Genomic DNA, 23,956 nt, shown 5'->3' on the forward strand with positions numbered 1-23,956 from the left:
TCATGGATGTCCAATGGAGGGGAGGGGGGCTAGTAGGACCACGGCCAGAAGAACCTGCGCACATCCGCGTGTCCTGTGCATCGTACTCGTACGTGGAGAACAGCGCTAGAGTGGGGCAGACTTCCCCATGGTCCGGGATGAACTGCTGGAGGAGAAGATGCGCGAAGGCTTCTGGCTGAAGCCACCGCTTTTCCTCAGTAGCCAGCCTTTTTCTTCTTCTTTTTCTTCTTTTTCTTCTTCTTTTTATCTTCTTCTTCTTCTTTTTCAAATACGTACTAATGAGAGTTGAATGTAAACAATAAGCATCAAGCCGAAAACCGTGTGCCAGCCTTTGTCTGTCTGTGTTGCTGGTTGTCAGGTCAGTGAGGAGGAGGGGGGCAGGGTGCGAAATCCGGTGGGTACAGGGGAATTCCCCCCACCAACGATCTTGTCCTGAAATTACCAACCACCACCACCAAACTCGTCCGATGGGGGAGTTTTTGTTTTAACAACAAACATAAACAATTAGTTTGAGATTCGAATATACTTGACTGGAATAATATCGAAAACATACAAAAAGAACGGACAACAAGGATCCTCATCTCTATGGACACTGAACTCAGCAATCCCCAGAACACAGAAATTAGACCGACTTGTTATTTCTTCTCCATTTCTCATCGCCTTTCGTTAGCAACAGCGAACTAATAAATATATTATTAAATCACGTAAAAGCATTTATATGTGGATGTTATACAGGAAACTATTATCTTCTTAAACTTCTTAATGCCTCTTAATTTTTGTCCCCCCCTTAGGCAAATGACTGTTCATAGCATCAGTAGTACATTAAAATCTTCAATTTGAAATTACACTTTGAATGAAGGACAGTCGATATAATATATTGTATATTTTGTAATATAATTATTTAATAATTGACACATATTTAATAACATTAAATATGTTATTCCCCCACCAATTTGCAGAGATTTCGCACCCTGGAGGGCATAGGCGTGCGCACGGGGGGGCAAGGGGGACAGTTGTCCTCCTAATCACGGACGTTCGCAGATTTTTTCCACGAAGGGACAAGCAAGGTATTTTTCCATGGGGCATATTACCCCGATAATAGTGTTGCCCCCTCACAAAACACTACTTGAATTTGAAATTACCGCATAATAATTAATGTAAATTACTATGACTGAAATCAAATTATACGTGCAAAATATATACTTTTAGGTTGACATTCGTTTTCGAAGGTGGCGGGGTGGTCATCCTTGCCCCCCCCCCCCTTCCAGACGTCCCATGCCCCTATATTATTATACTTTTACTTAGAAATTTAGCGTAGAGGAATCTTATTGCTGTTATTAAACGATATTATACTCTGAAAGAAAATGAAGTATTTTCAAGCCGATGAAAGTTCGAAACAACTACGGGGGAAGAGGGTTCAGTGGCACAACCACAAGAGGGCAGGGGGCCATTGCCTTCTCCCAACCTTGGACGGAAATCAATTCTAGGCGGCAAACATTGAAGTAAAAGAATACAAGACTAGCAGAATCTAAAAGTAGCAGGACAAAGGATACTGAAGACGGGATTAGTTTTCACGTCTTTCTTGCATTATTTCTTTCAGACGGCCAGGAGCAACTGCAGGGGGCACAGAGGGACAATTGCCCACTCGACTTCAAATTTTATACAAATAAAAATTAATTTCGTAAAATTTCTTGCTCGCAATATCTGCTTTATTTACAGTCTTCTCAAGTCCAGAGCAGCGGCTGCGAGAGTGTCCCTCTACGCCGAATGATCTGAATGAGAAAAATCGTAAAAGAGAATGCCATGGCATCCCATGAAATTTTTTGCGTGGTATTAAATCAATACTGTTTTCAATTTACATAAATTTGGATCGAAAAATTTTCTTGTTCGCTTCGCTCGCAATTTGTTTCTTTTCTGTAATGCATTGCGAATTACCAGAGGGACAAGTAAGAACAACTAAGTATTTCCGACAGTTGCTGCTATATAACAGTTTGGTTTGGAGGAAAAGGATCGCGCACATTTCAAAGACAATTTATATCATTTTTGCTAAACACACACACACACACACACACACACACACACACACACACACACACACACACACACACATATATATATATATATATATATATATATATATATATATATATATATATACATACAATACCCATCAATGCCATAAAACCAAAAGAGTGAGATAAAATGAATTTTTTCTTTCCCGACTAAACTTTCATCTAGGCTTTTGCCCCCCCCCCCTCCCTAATGAGAGGGTCTGCGCACGCCTATGCTGTTGAATTTTCCCGTTGGACCATAATATTGCAACTTTGCAGTTGTACGTCTAGCCTATAGCTGCAATCCTCGTACTACCATAGTGTCATAGGCGCCGACTCCATGGGGCTTGGTGGGCTCGAGCCCCCCAATGTTAATGATGTGGGGGCAGAGCCCCTCAAATAATTTTGCTTAAGAGGATCTAATGTATTATTTTGCTTCTCTTGTAAAGTTTACTCTGAATTGTGCAACATGAACTTAAACCATCAACTTTGGGGGGGGGGGGGCTATGAACGGAGACAGCAAAACACATGACTTATTACTATATAGGAAGTACCTATATAATTATGAGTATTGTTAACAGTTTTTACTAAAAAGAGTTTCAAAATAACGAGGTGACATGACAATTATACCAGTATGTTGTTTGGTGAATTGTGAACAATTTGAGGTCGTAAACACGACTTTCAGGCAATATTGATATGTACGATATTTAGTTATCCTCGAAATCTCTTCATCTAGTCCAAAGAATAAGGGGAAAATAATTCTAAAGTCTTTGAGTTTATTTAACACTGGCTTGCAGTAAAGTACGCAAGGAAAGCTTATGAAAAGTCTGTATTGCGAAAGCGGGAACGGCTATGATCAAAGGCATTATTGGTAAAGAATGGCGTGCTATGTGTTTATTTGTTATTGCAAAATTAAATTTAAAAGTAAACTATTGTAGCAAGAACAAAAAAAGTAAAACAATTTGCCTGCGATCTGTTAGCATTTATGTAAATAATTAAATAAAACTTTTAAATATTCGCTATTTTTATGGGTACGTCAACACTAAGGTTCTTTGCACCCGTCACATGTCCTTTCTTTACAAGTCTGTTGCGGACATTAAAACACACCCATGCCCTCGCCGGGACTCGAATCCGAGACCTCCGGATCAAAGCGAGTTGAGACGACCACCCAACACGCTCGGCTACCGAGGCCGGCATAAAACTGTTATGTTGGCCTCTTAATGTAAATGCATAGCCTACTTTTAAATAAAAGTGTTAATTGTTATCTAAAAAACAAATGAGCAGACACACGTTTTTCATGTTACATTTCATTTGCATGAGGAATATAATAACTGCTATACGAGGGCGTAAGTTTTATTTTTTAAAAAGGGAGGGAGTGAGTCATTCATTCATTTATTTCAGTGATCAGAGGCCCCCCCCCCAATAATTTTGACAAGTCGGCGCCCCTGTATCATAGTTTTCTTAGTCTCATCTACGTAGTAACAGTATTTCGAATGAAAGTAAGAGTAAAAAGTAAAATGCTCCCCTGTCCTGTGCTGTGCACCACGCCATGAAGGTGTATGTGGGGTGCAGTCTAGTCGATAGGACGTCTGACTGCCACGCGAGAGATCCGGGTTTGATTCCCAGGGTGGGTGATATAAGGTCGGAATTTTTCCACCCTCACTTGTCCCAGCATAAATCGACTCTGCGGCTCACCCAGCCTCAAATCAATGGGCACCTGGGTGGTAAAGACGGCAGGAGCGTGGTGTCGATCACATCACCTCCAAAATGGCCTAGATCGAGAATGTGTGGGGCCCTACCCTCACATCCCCTACATGTGCCTTCATTGCACTGTGGTACATGCACGGAGAACTTTACCTTCTCATAAACAACATTATATACAAGTTATTCAATTGTAAGGGTAAGCGGGCCCCTTCCCCTCCACCCCCTTATAACACAAGGTTATTTAAGCGGGTGATCACGCGTTCAATGCCCGGTGCAAAACCTTTGCCGGAAGACGGACTCCTAATCTAAACTTAATCACTTTCACGGCCTCAGAAGATCTGTGAGCATTAAAAAAAATGCTATTAAATGTAGAACTTTTTAAAACAACTTTTGAAGTAGTATAATAACCAATAAAAATCCAGTTTCATTTCTATTACTTCATCTGACAGTTTTTTTATAACTTATAAAAATGTATTAGTCATGATTCATGAAAAGGACAGCGACTCGCGAAAATATTAAAACTGTTAAGTTTTATAATCTCATTATGGAAGTGAACAAATAGCCGTAAGACAAATAACCATTTCCATTTGTAAAGTTAAAGTAGAAAAGTAGCAAATTTTGTAACTGTTATAATGGGATACAGTTTGTTAATGACCGATGAAATGACAAGCTCCTTGTATGCTATCCGTGTCAGGGCATTGAACTCTTTCCGCAGCACTTGTCTCCGCGATGCCTGCAATTCACACCCATAAAAGAGATCGCAGGAATGTGATGAATTTTCAAGTACCGATATTTCGTTGTATTTCCCCTCTAATCATTTCCCCGTTTTTACGAAAAGGATCTGCTTTATATCTAAAACATTGCGTTTTGTTCGATCAATATATTCTGAAGAATAAAATTCTTTCGATTCAAAATAACGCGTAAACTTAACTGTCGCCCTAGGTCATCTCGAAAAGTCATTGAATACACGAAACAACTTCCGTGTGCTAGCCGCATCGTCCGGGCAAGAAGAGTTGGCACAAGTTGGGGAAGTTAGAAATTAAACCTTGAATGGGTTCAAGGGCATTCGCATACAGCTGTTACGTGTGTAGAAACTTAACCATAAACATACAATTATAATTTCAATAAAATATTAGTAGTTCGTTAGCCGTTTTATTTTTAACATTTTTACGCGCGTGAAATTATTTTTGTTATGTGAGCAAAACAAATGAAACCTTGTAAAAAATAACTAAAAAAAGTCTTCAGTACTAACAGGACAGGAAGTTGGGATTTCCGTGAATTGAAATGAGTGTACCTAGTGCTGCAATGAAATACGTTCTTTCTTTCCAAGTGTTCGGTGGTATTTATAATTTGTAACTGTAAAACAATTCAGAACTAATTTATTAACATGGCGTCACGCGATGGTCGACGCACCAAAAGCTTGTGTAAATTTCAATTGGGGTGGACCTTCTTGAGCGAGTTTTCATCTTGGTTGGCACCGGTGAAAGGAGACAAGCATCGAGCATATTGTTTGGTGTGCAGGAAAATTTTCTCAATCGGACATGGAGGAATGAACGATGTGAGAACTCATTATAAAGGAAAGAAGCACATTTTACTACAGCGCGAGCAGGAGGCGTTCGGCTTGGAGTCAGATAAGCGGAAAGTTCTTAGTGCTGTGCCGGACCTGCGTTTCATATTTGACGACGACACAGTGAAATTAACTAGTTTACCTCCGTTACATGAACCGGTAAGTGCTATTTTATATTTGAATTGTTACAGAGAGCGCATTGGAATATAATGTTGGGAGGGTGAAATATGAAAATATTTTTCATCGTTTCAAGATACGAACAACGCCATATTAATATCGACTCAAAATTTTGGTTTACATTTTTGAAGCAAAAATTACTCAAAATTTTATTAATTGGCATTGACGAGTTAATGAAAGTGAAGTATTATACAGTATATTCGTATGTTAGCTCAGACAAATTGTTGATAAACGAAATGTGACGCACTGCGAAGCTGTGTTTTTTTATTCGTTTTCGAAAAAAAGTGAAAAAAAAATTAAAAAGTCAAGCACACATTTCCATGCGTGGCTCTAAGAATAACCTTGTGAATGTCATAATGAATCTTTCCGTTTATAAAATACAAATACTGCGTAAATGTATATTGAAATGTTAATTGATTGAATGCATGAGAAATATATAAATAATAACCCGTGATCTTAAAATATTGAAGTGAAAAGTAGGAATGTAGAGAACATGCCGTAAGCATACGTGCGTAACAGCCTACGTAAGGTGCAATAATTGAAATTAGTGTAATACTTTTGTAGTTAGCAATCGATGCTGCATATATAAAATTTTAATTTTCACGGAGGATTAATATGGAAAATTTATTATTCAACATAATGTTAATAAATTAATAAAAACAACAACATGAAGTACCATCTTGCACTTCTGTTGTCACGAACTGGATTGTTATTTTTACTTAACATTTTATGAATAACTATAAAATTATATTAAACTTAAATAGAGAAGAATTTTTTTTACCAATAATTGGTACCTGAGGACAACGAACTAAGGAATTTAAATTATTTCAATTGCCATTTAATTTGTAGAAAATTCAATTCTATGTAGCTTCATGGGGAAATCGTGAGAAATATAATTTGCTGGAAACTTACAATAAGAATCCTCAAGTGATACATTATTTTTGTGGGCCACATATTTTCAGTTATTTTATGGCAGTTATGTCTGATGTCTAAAGTTCAAATTTGTATGATATGTTCTTCAGAAGATTAGCAGACTGTCATTATCAGGGAACAGATGTATATGTAGTAAAAATATGTAAATACATATTTAGTTATTTTCAACAAAATATGGAGTTAAAATTGTAAAAATTTACCATTTTAATATAAGACACTACACGAGCTACATAAAATACAGTACACTTACATTGACATTAATTGCAAAACAACACAAGATGTGCTTTCATTTTCTGTTTCCAAAATAATAACATTTTGTTGAAGTGTTCGAACGTGAATTTCCTTCCGTTGTCTCTTAAGATAGATTTATATATTGACTGAAACTGCGTTCAATATCGCAAGAATTAATGGGAGTATATTTCAAAGTATTCAGTTATTCGCAAGAAATTCACCCAACTCTTTGGGTCACAAGGGGATATGTAGTTATTATGCAAATATGGAGTATATGTTGAGATAAGTTCTGAAATATGGAAATAATATGTAAAATATGAGCCAAAACCTAATATATGTACAAATATGGAAAATAAAAACTTAAATTTTTTGAGTCTACATGCCATGATGCACAAGGATAATACAAACCATAACTGATTTCAGTTTCATCCATAACTATGAATTTACATATAAATCCGTTCCTTGTTCAATATATACCTGTATAGTGCATGGTTTATCTTTGTGTAAGCAATATTATTGGCACCAGTACTTGTAGGGGGCATGACATTCACCGTTACAAATTGAGATTTATGAATCAAGAAAATAAATAATTGAAATAAAATTTTAAAAAGTTCACTCATCGAATCTACATCTAATATCGCTCCCCTTCCCTCTCAAATACAGTGATTCTTTAACTCCATAGACACATGCATTCTGACATGCTTCTATTGTGTATTTATTTTTATTCCAGGTTGTGCATTAATTTAAATAAAGTTGCTCTAGGCTTTACTCTCAAATGGTAATTTTATGTTACATTATTACATTTACATTAATGTAATTACAAATAATAATATTACCATAATAATATTTTTTGACTGGTAGAAGTTTCATTTTATTGAAATTAATGCTCTTTAGGAGACTATGCAAAGTTCAATTCTGGTACGCCGTACACTAAGGTTACAGTAAAATAATCTAAAAAGGCAGGTTAAAATATTTTCAATACTTTTATTTTAATTCTACATTTTTAACTCATACTGTGGTGTCATTCACTCCATATGTGTAGTTGTATGTATGTAACATTTTACCAACAAATTGGTTCATCTCTAGGGTACTCATAGTTGGAAAGTACATAAAGAGAATTAGTCACTAAAATTTACTGTCAAAATTCCAGTTACAATGCCAATATCAACATTATATACATGTAGTTTCTACATACATTGAACTTGATAGATATCTATAAATGGCCTAAGTTACGATTTGTTTATGTTATGTCGTTAGGTTGTAATTGCACTCCTGCAATAATATTTACATTTTGAGTAGGTTTGGATCGTTACCTATTTCCACATAAAAAAAGTTAAAGACTGTTATGAGTTGTATGTGTTTATTCCTCACAAATGAATACTTTCTCTGAATTTAGCTTTAGCTGTTTTCTCAGAACTTCAAAATTTATGTTCACACTTATTTACAGCATCCTAAATGCCTCCTGTACTACTTGAAAACTCCTACAATAGTGAAAACACAAACAAAATTAACAATTTAATTCCAAAGCTTGTTGTGCACAAATGATTAAATCTCAAACAATTAAGGAGGAAGCTAATGACTTTTAGGATGGATACAGGAAAAATAATAAAGGTTCAGTATTTTTGACATTTTTGCAAATATATGAACAGCTTATATCGGGGGGGGGGGGGTTAATGAGGGTTGAGTCCAACTTAAAAAAGTGAATGTAAAATGTTTTTTGTGAAAACTTAAATGGAATTCATATGAGTTTTTCAATTTAGGAATAAAGCTAATATTTTACAAGAAAACTTACAGATGTAAGCCTAACCTGGATGGTGTTTAAAGGGAGGGTGAGGCGAGTTTTCCCCTCTGTTACTATTTTTTAACTCTTTGGGGGATTATGTGTATAGTTTATATAATATTCCGATGCTTCAAGGGTAGTTGCTGGAACTTCCACCTCACTGGACATTTTTCAAATACCGCACTAAACCTTAGCCACATGAATGTCTCAATTTTTAACACTTCCATATATATATATATATATATATATATATATATATATATATATATATATATATATATTCACACTGTAGAGCACGGGTTCCCAAACTTTTTTGTTTCACTGCACCCTTAGTGTTTCAAGATTTTTGTGCAGTGCCCAAGTCAGACTGTAGGCCTATCTAACACTAACGCTCAGTTAGTGTGGTTAGATTGCTTGCCTTAAGTTAAAATATAAACACACATTTCAAATTCAGAAGCATTTATGTAAAAAATACGGTAACACTTCGATCTAGTGAAAACAGATTTCTTCATTTTTTACAGAAGAAACTACTTACGGAAATCAGTTTCTATAGCATTATTGAAGTTCGTCAATGTATTTTCTTTCATCGTGTCATCTTGTTTAGCACGAATTCATGTTTTTTTTTCTAGAAAAATGAATTTTTAACTGTTTGCCTAACCTAACGGAACCTAACCTAACCTTACCGTGAATGGTTTTTGGGGCTATGCATGAATGGTTTTTGGGGCTATGCGTGAATGGTGTTTGGGGCTATGCGTGAATGGTGTTTGAGGCTATACATGAATGGTTTGTGGGACTATCCATGAATGGTTTGTGGGGCTATCCGTGAATGGTTTTTGGGGCTATCTGCTATTATTTTCGTGAGAAAAGCATAATTCCACCGTAAAGAATGTTCTGCAATGCAGAATACGCAAGTAGGAATGTTAAAAAGGACGAAATAAATGAGTTAGATGTTTTCACGAGATCGAAGTAGTACCAAAAATACTAAATAAGCACATATCTGGAACAATCACATCACATCATTTCAGTGAAAATTGGAACATTTCATGGCACCCCTATAAGTCAGTCACAGGATCCTGCACACACTTTGGGAACCACTGCTCCAGAGTGATTGCAAAAGTTTTCAAAGAGTTTCCCATGCAAATGTTTTCTATACAGCATTTGTCATACAGTTATTGTATAAATAGATTTTATGAAATAACATAGAAGTAAGTAATTTGTGCTCTGAATTTAGTGTCATTTTTCAAATCAATCAAGTGTTATGTTTTAAGGGCCCAAGTTCCTTTTGTTTTATTCCGATTTCATCATGCTACAAATGCAATTTTTACATGGTTTGATTTCGATTTACGTCTGCTAACGCATACTGCAGAGTTTTAGCGATTACTTAAGATTTTGTTCAATATGTGCTTTCGTAGTTAGGTTAGACCGGTCAGGTTTAGTTCTCTTAGCATAAAAATAAAGTCTCTAAATGCATTCTACTAAGGTTCCAATTTACTTCTACATTCATTCAGACTACTGTACAATACTCACTGTCGCTTCTCTCAACGAAGAACACTCATTGCCTTGTTATCAAGGGGTCCCAAGTTCGATACCCGGTGGAGGCACAAGTGGTTCGGATCCCACTTTAAACTGTAGGTCCAGTCCCGATTAGCCTTACTGTGCATAAAGTGGACTTAAAACCGCAACTCAAACCAAACTCAACGAAGAATACTTTGTCCATGGAAAGGATGGATGCTTGTGTAAGGTAATTTTTTTAAGTTTTTTGTTCAACATAAATGACTTTTTTAAAATAAATCCAGACAGTACTCATTACTTTAAGGAAGGTTCAGATTTCATGTGACAATGATTGCCAAAATTCTATGAATACAGTTTTAACTACTGTATTCTTCCTACTTCTTATCAATTCAACTGTTTCCACTGATTCTCACTGAGGAAGAATCCGAAAAGTAAGACATAGTGCTCTCAAGTGTTTTTGGTAACTACGTTGTTTTTTTTCAAATGCTATTTGTCTTTTCTCCAGACATTGAAGTGTGCCATATCCTTATATTATTTATTTGGTGTGTAACTGGCCCAGTGGCCAAGCATGTGATGAGGTCAACTTTCTATCTGACAACCAGGGTTCCCATGGGTGGTTTTTGTGAGTGTTCCATCATGGTTTTCATCTCACCATAACTCTTCCTTATCATCACAGTTAGCTAAAAGTGGCAGAAAAGTATCGTAAAATAACAAAAATATATTTTTTGTATGTCTCCATTGCATCCATTGTGGTTTACAGTTGTTGTTGTAGGCTTCCGTGACCCGGTTACGCTACTTATTCGTTGCTCCACAATTTCTTCATGATGGTGGATTGCCACTGGTCCCATACAGAGGTCGAAATCTCAGACCAAAGCTGTTGCGCCTTTCCCAGAAGACTCAAACCTGCAGCCATCCCGTAGCCCCGAGCCCAAAACTTGATGCCTTAGACTACTGTCATAGTGCAGGATAACTATTTGTATTCCAAAGAAGGAAGTACTGCAGTTTTCCATGAAAAATTCAATAGATAATTCTGGCTATTTTTCCACCCTTCTATCACTGTTAGTGACCTTTGTATTTGTTTAGACAACAGTACATATTGTTCTTTGTTTCGGATTTATATTACTTTTGGTCACCTAGGATGTCTACAAAATTGCATATTTCTTCTGGTTATGTTTTACCGTTCCTGGATTATTTGATATTTTTTTTACCCACAATACGATGACAGCACCATAAGGGGTACAATCAGATGAGGCACTTCCCCATGCTCCCCTCATCACCACCACTACATTAATGAATATGTACCATAAGGTTAAATATTAGCAAATAAAGTAGGCATAACCATAAAGAATAGTAGTCTATTATGTCTATGGTTGTTGACAAATTAGTGGTCAACTAAAATGGCTAATTTCAGGAGAACCTTTTGTAGCTCACTATAATTAGGGCTCGGTTGGACCTTTGGCCAACACCAGGGCAGCTGTTTTCAAATTTTCATCTCCTTTCGAGAAACTATGATATTCCAAAATCTGAAGAATCACATCTGCTTAGAATTATTTCTAGAGTATGTGGTTTAGTTTCGCTGTTGCCCAGATATTCTCAATAGTTTTGTGGCTACGTAAGTCTATTAAACTATTGATAATATTTAGACAACAACCACACTAAGATGCTGGGTCAACTTGAAGCCAAAAGTTTTGAAGAAGGGGACAGGAGGATGTTATCATGGTGGCAAGCATACCTTCATTTTTTACTTGTAACAACTATTTTGAAGATTATGAGACATTGCAACACACAATATTCCCATTTTTAAGTTTACTAAGAAGCATTGGCGCCGACTTGTCAAAATTATTGGGGGGGCTCTGATCTCTGAAATAAAGTAATGAATGACTCACTCCCTCCCTTTTTTAAAAATAAAAATTACGTCTTCGTATAGCAGTTTTTAAGCAGCTATTATATTCCTCATGCAAATGAAATGTAACATGAAAAACGTTTAGAAAATGTTTCAAAGTCTCTTCATGTCTTTTGTGTCTGTTCATTTGTTTTTTAGATAACAATTAACATTTTTATTGAAAAGTATGTATTTACATTAAGAGGCCAACCTAACAGTTTTATGCCGGCCTTGGTAGGCAAGCATGTTGGGTGGTCGACTCAACTCGATTTGATCTAGAGGTCTCGGGTCCCGGCGAGGGCATGGGTGTGTTTTAATGTCCGCAACAGACATGTAATTGATTGCAAATAACCTTAGTGTTGACGTACCCATAAAATAACGAATATTTACAATATTTAACAGTTTTATTTAATTATTTACATAAATGCTAACACAAATCGCAGAAAATAGTTTTACTTTTTTTGTTCTTGCTACAATATTTAACTTTATAAATTTATTTTTGTAGTAATAAAAAATAGCATGTACACTAAGATATAAAGTGACATACACAACAAAAACATATGAACATGATTTTAAAAAAAGCAAAAGTTGCTCTACGGAGTGGGTTATTTTTTTATGAACTCATTAACGACCGGTCTCAGGTCCAAATTATCAAGCACAGTTTGATGTATTGGAGTACCGCTAAGTTGCTTAGTCTCTTCTGCCTCATTGTAGATCTCAAATATGTTTTTAGTCGGCGAATAGCACTGAATGACCTTTCGGTTGTGGCTGTTCTTACTATCGTAAGGACCATTATGAATTTGGTAACTTCAAGCAGAAGCTCCTGGAGGGTGCTGTCTTCGCTGTCTTCCAAAAGAAACTTGGAGTTAGAACCACTTTCTTCTGTTTCGCGATATCACCAAGCATGGACATGTGTAAGGAGAGCCTATCGGCATCCAAATCTTGGCGAAAGAATTCTCGTGTTTGCTGAAAGTTTGTTGTGCAACTGTTCACAGTTGAGATGCATTCTTTCTCTAGGGCTGTTATTTTTTGTAGTCCGATAGAATCATATCCTTGTTTAACACATAATTTTGCTGTGTCACACACGTCAATGTATATTGATTTATAATACTATTTTGGAGTGTAGAACTTGTGATGTTTGGCAGCATCAGGATTTTCAAGTCTCTTAGGGACGTGACGTTGCCGGGGCAATTCTGGCTCATCAACTAGGCTCGGTTTGCCCTCTGTGCATTTCAGCCAGAACTGCTCAAAACACATTCGCTTTTCTTGAAAGATGCCAATCAAGTATTTTAGTTTTGATTCCACTTCTGTAGCACCAATCCATGGAGACTGAATCTTACAGTTTACCTCTTCTATTGGACACATCACATGGCAGTAGAGGGAGAGAAAGAAAAAAATGTCTTGAAGTGAAGCATTGTCTCCAGGTGTCAAGCACATTTTAATGCTGCGTCAGTAGAATCTTCTTCAGAAAATTTCTCAAGAAAATTGAGAAGGTTTTCATAGTTCGTTAAGATCTGTTGCATAATGGAGGCTCCCAACGTCCACCGACGAGGGCAAAGTGGTCGCAGTCCAGTATGGCAAGCCTTCTCATTCACATCAAAAATATTCCTAAATATTTGCATTCTTTTAGGGGATTCCCAAACAGTCTTTAACAAGTCGTTGGCTAAATTCATTATGTCTCTGATTAATATATGTATAATAGTAAATAATAATTATATATTTAGTATATAGTAATAAGTCATGTGTTTTGCTGTCTCCAGTCATAGCCCCCCTCCCCAAAGTTGATGGTTAGCAGTCTCAACCCCACTCCCCACCAAAGTTGATGGTCTAGAACATTTCAAATGTGTATTTAAAGTTAAGTTCATGTGGCACAATTCAGAGAACTTTACAAGAGAAGAAAAATAATACATTAGATCCTCTTAAGCAAAATTATTTGGTGGGCTCTGCCCCCACATCATTAACATTGGGGGGGGGGGGCTCGAGCCCCCCCTAAGCCCCATGGAGTCGGTGCCTATGTTAAGAAGTATATAACTCTGTATGTTACACTCTACAAGTGAGTACAAATAATTTCATCATAAAAATGAAATCTTAACAAGCTCTAATCTGCACCATGTTTCTTCCCCCAGGACTATGCACATCTTCAAACAAAATCACAACATTTCCAGTCTGTAATAAGAGGTCTGTGATTGCGGTCATCACCCCTATTTTGACACTGATCATGTCCAGTTGGTGCATGCTTTGAGAATGATTGATAGGCATTTTCGTGAACAGCTGGTTTTATCTAAAGTAAATAACTACTGCACATACTTGCACCCATTTCTTGTGTTGTAAGTCAGTATAGTGCAACGAGAAGGTCTGCTACCCGGTTGTTTAAGATCATGCTCACATGTTGCAGATATGCTCAAGTCTGGCAATTCTAATATCTACTTTTTCACCATTTGATCTTGCTGAATGATATTTTTCACTAGGAATTGGGCAGCGGCCTATGTAGATATGTTTGTGCATCAGTAAAATTAGGTCTACTAATATTTTTACTAAACTGATGTATCTATATAACTTGTCTAATTTAATGCAAAATTCTGCCATTTTGTCATTATTTGTATGAATGATGATAACCCATGGTGTAACAGCCCATGAGGGCCAGTGCCTACCTACTGAGTGCAGGCCTCATTCCCACCAGAGTTGGGCGACCATCCAACCAGTTACGGGGGTGATGTGTGATCAACAGGACGAACCCTCACTTAGGTAAAATTCCATGTCAAATCAACCAAGAAAAAATAAATTTTGGAATTTGACGTTATGGATTTGACTAATTTTGGGTATACACATTTCTTATCATCTGAAATATAGAAAATATTTTTTTTATTATTTTTCATGTTGCCGGTTTTTGAGTTATTGAATTTTGAAAATTGACAAAAATTGCCCAAAAATCGCTCACCGCTGAAACTTTAAATACAATTTGCAAGAGACCTGTTTCAACTACAGGGCTGGGCATGGTATCATTTTAAAGCTTATGAAGAGTGCTTTTATTTGATATATAACATGCTTGGTTGTTTTTTTGCAAAAAACAAATTTTGAAAGTGTTTTCAAAATTTTATTTTACAATTTCCAGAAAACGAAATTTTCAAATTTTGTGCACATATTGGTACACATCTACTGAAGGTTCAGTCAAAATATCAAGGTGGTATGTCTCTGGTATCATATGAAAAGTGAATTCCTTTCAAGACCATGCGATGATTTAAGTTAACATATTTTACATACCTAACCACATTATAAATACAGAAGCATACATACCAAGAAACTGCTTAGTGATACAGAAAATCTTTCTTTGATAAAATGTATGATGCTTGTGTGATCTCCTCTTGCTTGAGCTGGTATATTCTACCAGTGGCTGCTACAGGGTCCACTTTGCAAAGGACTGCGTGTCTTGGGATTTTAAGAACAGCTGGTCTCTCTGGATAACTAAATGACTGCGCTGGACCACAAGGATGCAAGAAAGACACCTGCACTTCATGTTCTATATCATCTTTCGAAAGTACACATCCCACCCACCAATTGGCATCATATGCACATGCTACAAAACCTGTGATGTGTTCAAAGGGTACATTTTCAACATCTGCATTAACTTTAACACAATGTACCAAAGTTTCTTCAGATGCAGAAAACACTTTAGTCTCCACTTTTTCTGTGCTTACTGGTATGAATGCATGAAACCTCAGAGTCCCTGCTACAGCTACAGCTTCACCAAACCGTGTCTGTAAAAGTCTCTCTTCTTCCAAATATTCGTCATTTGTCACATAAAGGAAAGTTATTGATGGAATGTTCTCCTTTCCCCACTCAAATAGCTGGAGTGGTGTCATGATTTGGTTTGAAAGGGGATTCTGGAGACTAGCTTTAGCTACCAGCCTCTTTACTGTCCCTCTAACACCATCACACACTCCCTTACCATGTGCTGTTGCATAAGAATGCCACTCAGCCGCAATGCCATCGAAATCTCTATGATGGTTGCACAAATTTGCAACGTTTTTGAACTGCTGAACCATCACAGAAGTAATATACTTTCTGTAAGTTTGTCAGACAATCAATTTTCAAGAAATCTAAAAGCTTTCTTTGGAAAACATGGACAAGAACTGTGTTGTGAATCAAGCAGTCTGAAATGAAGACATAACTCTTATGTTTTAGAATATCTTCATTGTCCTTAAAATATACTACAAATGGATGAACTGTTGCCATTGAGTTGTTCCAGTGGAACCCTTGTACTTCATCCTGCAAAATAATGAGTAATTCTCCGCAAAATCACATGTCACCACAGCTTCATCATGCACTAGAGAACTTCTATTTTCAGAAAAATATACTGATTACTGTTTGGCTATAAAATTGTGTCTCTTGAGGTTGATCAACTGATTTGAAAAATCTTGAACAAATTCCTCTGTGGATTTAGTAATTGTCTCAAAAGAACAGCTGTCCACTGATATCCACTGTTTGTAGGTTACATTTTCAATCATCTCTTCCTCAAGGCTTGTTAGCAAGGCTTCTTTGAAATCAATTATGTTGGGACAGGAATCACAGTCATCTAGAAAACACTTTTGTTGTGGTACCCTACACATTATTTTTGAAAGACAATCTTGGTATGTTTTTAGTGGATTTTCATGTCCTGGGAGAGTTATTTTATTTAAGTGAGCTCCAGCTATCATTAGTTTAACATTTTGATGAGTGGTACACAGGCCCAGATTAAGGTGGGTGATATTGATGATGCAGCATTAGGCCCAGATGAAAAGAGACGAGAATTTTCCGAAAGCTGAACAGTTTTCTTTTGCTATATTAACCTGAAAATAAATCTTAGAATGAAATTTGGAGGCCCAGTTTCGGATGCCTAGACACAGTGTTACTTATTATACAGTTACTATTATTCTTTGCGCTGTGACGTAACTATAATGTCGTTGTGTTTATTGTTCACCAAAGATTTCAAGCATCAGGCCCAATTTCATCTTAATCTGGCCCTGGTCGTACAAACACATACAGTATGGGTACCACTACTTCCTGCTATTATGCAACTCTTTGGTCTTAATTCTACAAATTTCGAAAACCCAATCTTAAGTAACGGCTATTTAGATTTAAAAAGTCTGAATATTTCTCAGATTTGAGCTTTAACTGTCCCTCACTCATGATACCAAAGAGATACCACCTTGAAATTTTGATTGAACCTTCAGTAGATGTGTACCAATATGTGTACAATTTTTGAAAATTTCGTTTTTTGGAAATTGTAAAATAAAATTTTCAAAACACTTTGAAAATTTGTTTTTCGCAAGGAACCAAGCATGTTGAATATCAAATGGAAGCCCTCTTCATAAGCTTTAAAATGAGACCATGCCCAGCCCTGTAGTTGAAACAGGTCTCTTGCAAATTGTATTTAAAGTTTCATCATTGAGCGGTTTTGGGTCAATTTTGTCAATTTTCAAATTTTAATAACTCAAAAACCGGCAACCTGAAAAGTAAAAAAAAATCTATATTTCAGATGATAAGAAACATGTATACCAAAATTTAGCCAAATCCATGACATCAAAGGTTTATGCACTGGTTAATTTGATATGGAATTACCCACTCGTAGGTTTCCTGCAACACTTGGCTCCCAAATTTCTTCAGTGGTGGGTGGCCCCGGGTCCCATAAACAGACCGAAAACTCAGGAAGAGTTGTTACGCTTTCCCCAGGAGACTCGATCTGCACGTGTCTCGTAGCCTGAACCCAAAGCTGGCACCTTAGACTACACAGTTACAGTGTGGGACTATTTGTATGAATATAAGCATCCTAATTTATATGACCTGTTTTTTTCATTTTTGCTTTGATTGATTGAGTTGGTGTTTTAAGTTCACTGTATGCATAGTAAGGCTAATCAGGACTGAACTTACAGTTTAAAGTGGGATCCGAATCACTATGTGCTTCCACCAGGGACCCCTTGATTACATGGCAAATACGCTACAACTGAGCCATCGCTGAGGCCCCTCAATTTTCCTCTGGCCAAGGTAACTTTGTTTAGCAAACAGTAAAATAAAAGGTGTTTGGCAGTTTCATAGTTTATCATAAATAAATAATAAAAATGTATTATACATTAGCAAGAAGAAGTGTGTTGCAACTATTACTACTACCAATTTCAGTGTTATATAATACAGTTGAATATTTTTTTGGTGATGAATTATTGCACGATTATGAACACAACTTCTCGCATGGGTCAGCCTCCGTGGCAGAGTGTTTAGCAGAGCATGTTACAATGCTACAGATTTCAGGTTCGAATCCTGCTGTGCAGGGGTGTTCTTTGTAAGTGTCCCTTCATCAGTTTCATCAGATGATCACTCATCCTCATCGTCCTAATTAGCCAAAAGTGGCAGAAAAGTGAAGTAAAATAAACCAAACCAAACCAATTAAACAAGTTCACAATTGTAAGAGCATACCGATACTTAAGTTTACAAATTTTGTATTCACTTTGTTTTATTTCAGGGACCACAGATTTTCTCCCAATATATAAGAATGTTTTAGTAAAATTTAAATTTAAGACCAATGGGAAATATTGCATGGAGAGAACAATAAACCAATGTCATCTCACACACGTGCCATGGTAGCTCCGTCATTTGGTCATCTGGCTACAATGTGAGAGACCTGGGTTTGATCCCCGGTGGGGGAGAACAGGGATATTTTTCCTGCAGTTTCAAGCTGTTCCGGCACCCACCCAGCATCATATAAAGTGGATACCTGGAGGAAACTCTGGGGGTGATGCTGATCACATCATCCCCACCTTCAGCGGTGATCAAGAAAGTGTGGGACACTAACTCCACACCCCTTACACATCTTCATGGCATGGTGCAGTGCACAGGGGAACACTTTACTTTTTTACATCTCGCACACCTACAAAAATTGCATATCAATTGTATGAATTTCAAATAATCTTTGTGGCCTACGTGTCATTGTAGTAGCCTGTACAGTATACTAAGTTTGACTTATTGTAGTTTAAAGGATTATTTGTTTGAAGAACCTGTAAATTAATAAATACTGCTGCACTGTCTTTCACCTTAATTACATTTGGGTTGACCGTATGTGAAGCCACCTTGACAAGATAATTATGAAATTTGCATGCATTATTCAAATTTCCCGTAATTGTTTTTATTCTGTGGTAAGGATCATTGTGCACATTTTCTATCTTCAAGTTACATTGAGAGTTCTTTTGCACAGAGGACAAACAACACTTTCCCAGGAAGGGAATGCTTTATCTTTAATTATTTGAAAAAGGGAATAACATTTATTTTTCTTTCCACATAAAATCACCACTAGTTTCCATAAGTATGACATCTGTTCTATGTAGTGCTTGTTTTCACATAAAGTGCTAACTGGTGTGAAATTTCTGGGCACTCAACTGCCTGCGATATAAATCTGAAATAAATATATTATTTCTTTAAAATGCTACTATGCAGTGTTACATTGTTTTTTAGTGTAACTGCTTTTTAGGTATCCAGCAATGAAACTGACATTTTTTTCAATTCCGTTTTTCAATTTTTTTGAGAGCTTACTTTAAATTTTCTTATCTCTATTCTGCTACCTCTGGCTACTTCAAATCTCTCCGCGCGACTCCTAACCGTTTTCCTGGAAGGCGAAAACAACACCTCAGTTACACAGTGTTACCAGACACAATAACCTTTTAATACTAGGAAGTTCGATAAAAGCCAACAGTAATATATTAGAAATGTACAGTAATCTGGCACAGTGAATTTAGGTATGTGGTGGCAACAATGCAATGAAAAGCACGTGATCTTCTCACACCACAAGAGTTTAAATAAATCAACAATGGCTTTCAAAATATAAGAGAAACGAACGGCGTTTGCCAGAAACATGAAACAACAAATAGATATAAGGAATTTAACTCAGAAATTATTAACTTCGGCTTCAATTCACTGATCAAAATGAAACTTACAACAATCTTTAGAATATTTAGAAGCAAATGAAACGATTAATGTTGAAACTATGTAAATTGCTTAAATTTGCCGCTATTCATACTTGTAGATATGTGTATTGATTATAAAGGCCGCCATATTTATGAATATATATATATGTGAATTATTAACTGTATAATACTAATAATAATAATATAAAATATATTAATAATAATATAAAACCACGAAGTAATGGCAAACTCGGGGTCATTACAATTCCATCAAACATTTATTTAGACATATGAGATTTATTGTAATTATAATTCTGATCTGCCAGTTGTCTTATCCACAATAAAGTAACCTACAGTTGCTTTCTAAAGCAACAGTAACTCCAATCCCTTTGACTGCTACTAAGCACAAACATTGCTGTATATAAGGGGAGGACAACGAGTTTAAAACCACCTATTTGTTGAATAAACATTTTGCATTAATTATATAATTCAAATCAGTATACTATTTGAAATAATTTTGAAATTCTGACAGTTTAGAGGTGGCCCACACAGGCAAAATGATTGATCTTATATTCTTCATGTATAATGATTAATTAATTTTATTCATATCTTCGGCATTCATTGTGTTAAAGATAAACTGTAAAATGGGAATAACTCAAATTTTAAAAAAATAAACGAACAAATATTTTTTTTAAATTTGAGAATAAAAATCTAAATGTAGATAAAAAAATAATTGAAATGAAAATTCGAAACTGTTTAAAGACAATGATAATGTAATTATCAACCAATTTACCATTAGTGAAAAACATTCGCAATCAGTAATTATTACTAATATTTATATAATAATAATAACCCTTAGCTCCGACAGTCCTAGAAGGGCCTTGGCGTATCTCCAGACTGCCAGTCTCCCTCCCACAATTCTACCTGGAGATCTTCAACCGGTAATGTGAGGTCAGCACGTCGAACCCTCAGCCGTTATAGAGATTTCCGAGACCGGGTTACGCTACTCACTCGTAGCTCCCCAATATTCTCACGATGTAAATGTTATCATTCACGGACTAATGAAACTTGAACCCCTACCATTATTTCCCTATAAATAGGTCAGTGGTCATAGTAAGCCTTTTTGACTTAGGCTCGTTACAAATTTGGAAATACGGAATAGTTTATTTATTCTCCATGAAATGGAAAATAAAAATCTAGATCAGCAGCAATTATGGAGGGAGGGAACAAATACATAGTGGAAATCTGAAGTGGAACTTTTACTGGTTTCAATTTTCTAGTCACCGTCTAAGCTTTCCCCATTCGACTCCAGGTGGCGCTTGCAATAACCATTTCGAACAGTGCTCCGAAGGAGACAAGGTTTTGACGCACAAAACTGCATTCCTTATTGGACGCCATGTCAGTTTTATTTTCAACAAATTTTGGTTTTATAAGTTTGAAGCCAGTTGTGACTACTGGGAAAGAAATTCGACAAAAAAATGCTGCGTTATCTTAAAAATGATACGAGCTGCCAAGTAGCGAGCACGATATGACGTCAGAGCGTCTTTCTTCAAGCACATCGATATGGGGACGATATCGAAATAAAATGTCGGTCGATGTATTGATTTTCTGCAACACAGGGAATTCTGTATAGTGGCCAACGTTGGCGTGTTGTATGTTATATCGGCTTCAATGTTGCAGAAAACGCGTGCTACACTGCTTGAGCAACAGTGTTGTTCTGAAGTTCGTTAAAAATCGCCTAATTTCTGTTTCAACGTGGTGTCTTGCATTAATTCCTTGCGTTCGGTGACGTGTGTTGAAGTTATCAAGCGCCAGTGAGTTTTTTGTTGTTAACAAAGAGAAGAAGGCATTTTTTTTACAGTATCAGGCGGGAACGGAATTTTCCATTACTACTTTCAAGAAAAATGGCGCGTAATTTAGTAACGCCGAAGTCTATGCGAAGTGAGGTATGGAAATACTTCGGGTTCGAAGCCGACGACGACGGGACGATTGTGGACAAGACAAAAGTTTGGTGCAAGTTTTGCGACTCGCGCATATGCTACTCTGGCAATACAACGAATCTGGCGGCACATCTGTCAGTATGCCAGAGAGATACGAATTTTACAATGAAGTTATTAGGAACAAAAAGGCCAGCAACTACGCGAAACGACGAGGGCAGTCGGAAAAGTGGGCGAGAAGATTCTAGCAGTAGCAGAGTTGCCAAATCTTCGAAAAATGATGATTGTAAAGGGTCTTCATTGTTCAGCTGCCTTGAAAATTTAGATCGGAAAGAGTCGGTTGTAGCAAAGTTTGAAGATCTGCAGCGGTTCATGGAACTGCGAGCTCTTGAGACCCAAATGGTAAGCTGTAATGTCGAAATCTTTCCCCATTTACCCATCCTTAATTTTTTAATGCATTGACCTTTCTGTTAATATCTCTCGCTGTATTGTTTGCTCAAGGCTGTATATACCGTGCGTTCGTGGTGACTCCTGGCCGAGATAGTGCGTGACTGCAGAACGGCGAGGCACGGCGCGGATGCCGACATTTTCGACCTGTGACATTCGCTTATTTTTACACACATATCTTTAGCATGCAGTAAAGAAATTGTATTTATATTGCATAGCGAGTACTAACGCACTGAATTTCTTTCCCGATGGCGCGTGGTGACGTCGTCGCCTTGTAATCAAGGGGTCACGGATACGATACCCGGCGGAGGCACATAGCGGCTCGTACCCCACTTTAAACTGTAGGCCCAGTCTCGATTAGCCTTACTGTGCATAAAGTGGACTTCAAAACAAACTCAAACATTTTATTCAATAAGTTATTGGCTCTTGGGTATAGGCTGCGAGTACGTCAATGGGCAGAGTATCTTTTCGCCCTCTCCTCATATTCATTTTCAGTTACGAATGATTGATTGAGTTGGTGTTTTTAGGTCCAATTTTTGCACAGTAAGGCTAATCGGGACTGGACCTACAGTTTAAAGTGGGATCCGAACCACCACCGGGACCCCTTGATTACAAGGCGACGACGTTACTGCTACGCCATCATGGAGGCCATCGGTCGGTTCCGAATGATTGTTCTAAACGGAGAGTTTTCGTGCGGAGGCAGGCAATACGAACTAAAGAAATTAGTAAACAATGCGGATTCCCCCCGCAACCCATCAGAAGAATTATTTTCAAAGCAGCACCTACAGGAACCATACGTTTATGCTATTAGTTATGAATAGGGCCCGGGACTTTGTTCTATAAGAGTGTATAAAATAACCGATTATGTGCAAGACAATAACGAAATTATACAGAAATATGTCTTATTGCAAGAAAATTGAAGAAATATATTGTAAAAACGCGAAATTTGTAAAATATGTGAAAATATACCTTATCAAGTTCGTCTATTTCGGCTGATTTTCATCAGAAACTTAAAGATCTCATTCCAATATTCGATCCGATGCCAAATAAAAAATATGTTATAACTAGACCTCTGATTTTAGGTTTTTAACCATTTTTTTCCTTACAGGTATGTAAGACACAATAAGTTATGTCAGCGTTTCGTTAAAAATTGCAACAACTGATGAACTTTTATAGTGCCTAAAGAAACCTATTTTGCTTGTTAGAACCTATTTTACATTTGTGTGCCTAAAACAAACCCATGTTTAGGTTTTTATATATTTTTTAAGGTTTACAGAATTTTTATGTCACACAGAGGCATTTGCTTTGTTTGGTAACGTAAAATTCAATGACGAACGTGTTTGGAACGTACTCCTTGTTGATTTCCCTTCCTCCAAGTGCATGGTGGTTTTTCAAAGCTCTAAACAAAGCAAAATGTCTGGTGCCTCTGTTACCTGTACAATCCAAAGTGTTCTGATCCGTGTGGCCTTGCTCACTTTCGCGTCACTTTGGTGCTTTGTGGCATTCACGCCTTGCAAACAACATTTCAGGATTGAAGTTTGCACCACTGACTATGTTTTTGTTGAAAGATTATTTTCAGCATAGAAAGATTATCCTCACAGACAGAATTGAGGAGTTTGACTGTGGATAACATGAAAGAAAATTGTTGCCTAAATGTACGGCGAAGAGTGAATTTTAATATCAAATTTCCAATGGTAAGTTCTGCCATCGCCGTAGGGTTAGGCAACACACATAACGTTATGAAAGATAGTGCGTATTTAAGGATATAGGTGTCCCATTTTCATTGCTGGTAACTATACCTAATCAG

The 23,956-nt window shown here is 36.8% G+C and overlaps 1 protein-coding gene across 1 annotated transcript in view; it reads left to right on the forward strand.

The window, feature by feature from the left end:
* The first annotated feature begins 4,926 nt into the window (after window positions 1-4,926).
* Window positions 4,927-23,956, forward strand: part of LOC146004337 (uncharacterized) — an 84,549-nt gene continuing 65,519 nt past the window's right edge. Inside the window, exon 1 of the mRNA XM_083143125.1 lies at window positions 4,927-5,481. Coding sequence (XP_082999251.1) covers window positions 5,143-5,481 — 339 coding nt within the window. The 5' untranslated portion in view covers window positions 4,927-5,142. The remainder of the gene's footprint in view (window positions 5,482-23,956) is intronic.

The sequence above is a fragment of the Lepisma saccharinum genome, chromosome 21 (genome assembly GCF_977018435.1).
Source record: "Lepisma saccharinum chromosome 21, izLepSacc3.1, whole genome shotgun sequence".
Taxonomy (NCBI): Eukaryota; Metazoa; Arthropoda; class Insecta; order Zygentoma; family Lepismatidae; genus Lepisma; species Lepisma saccharinum.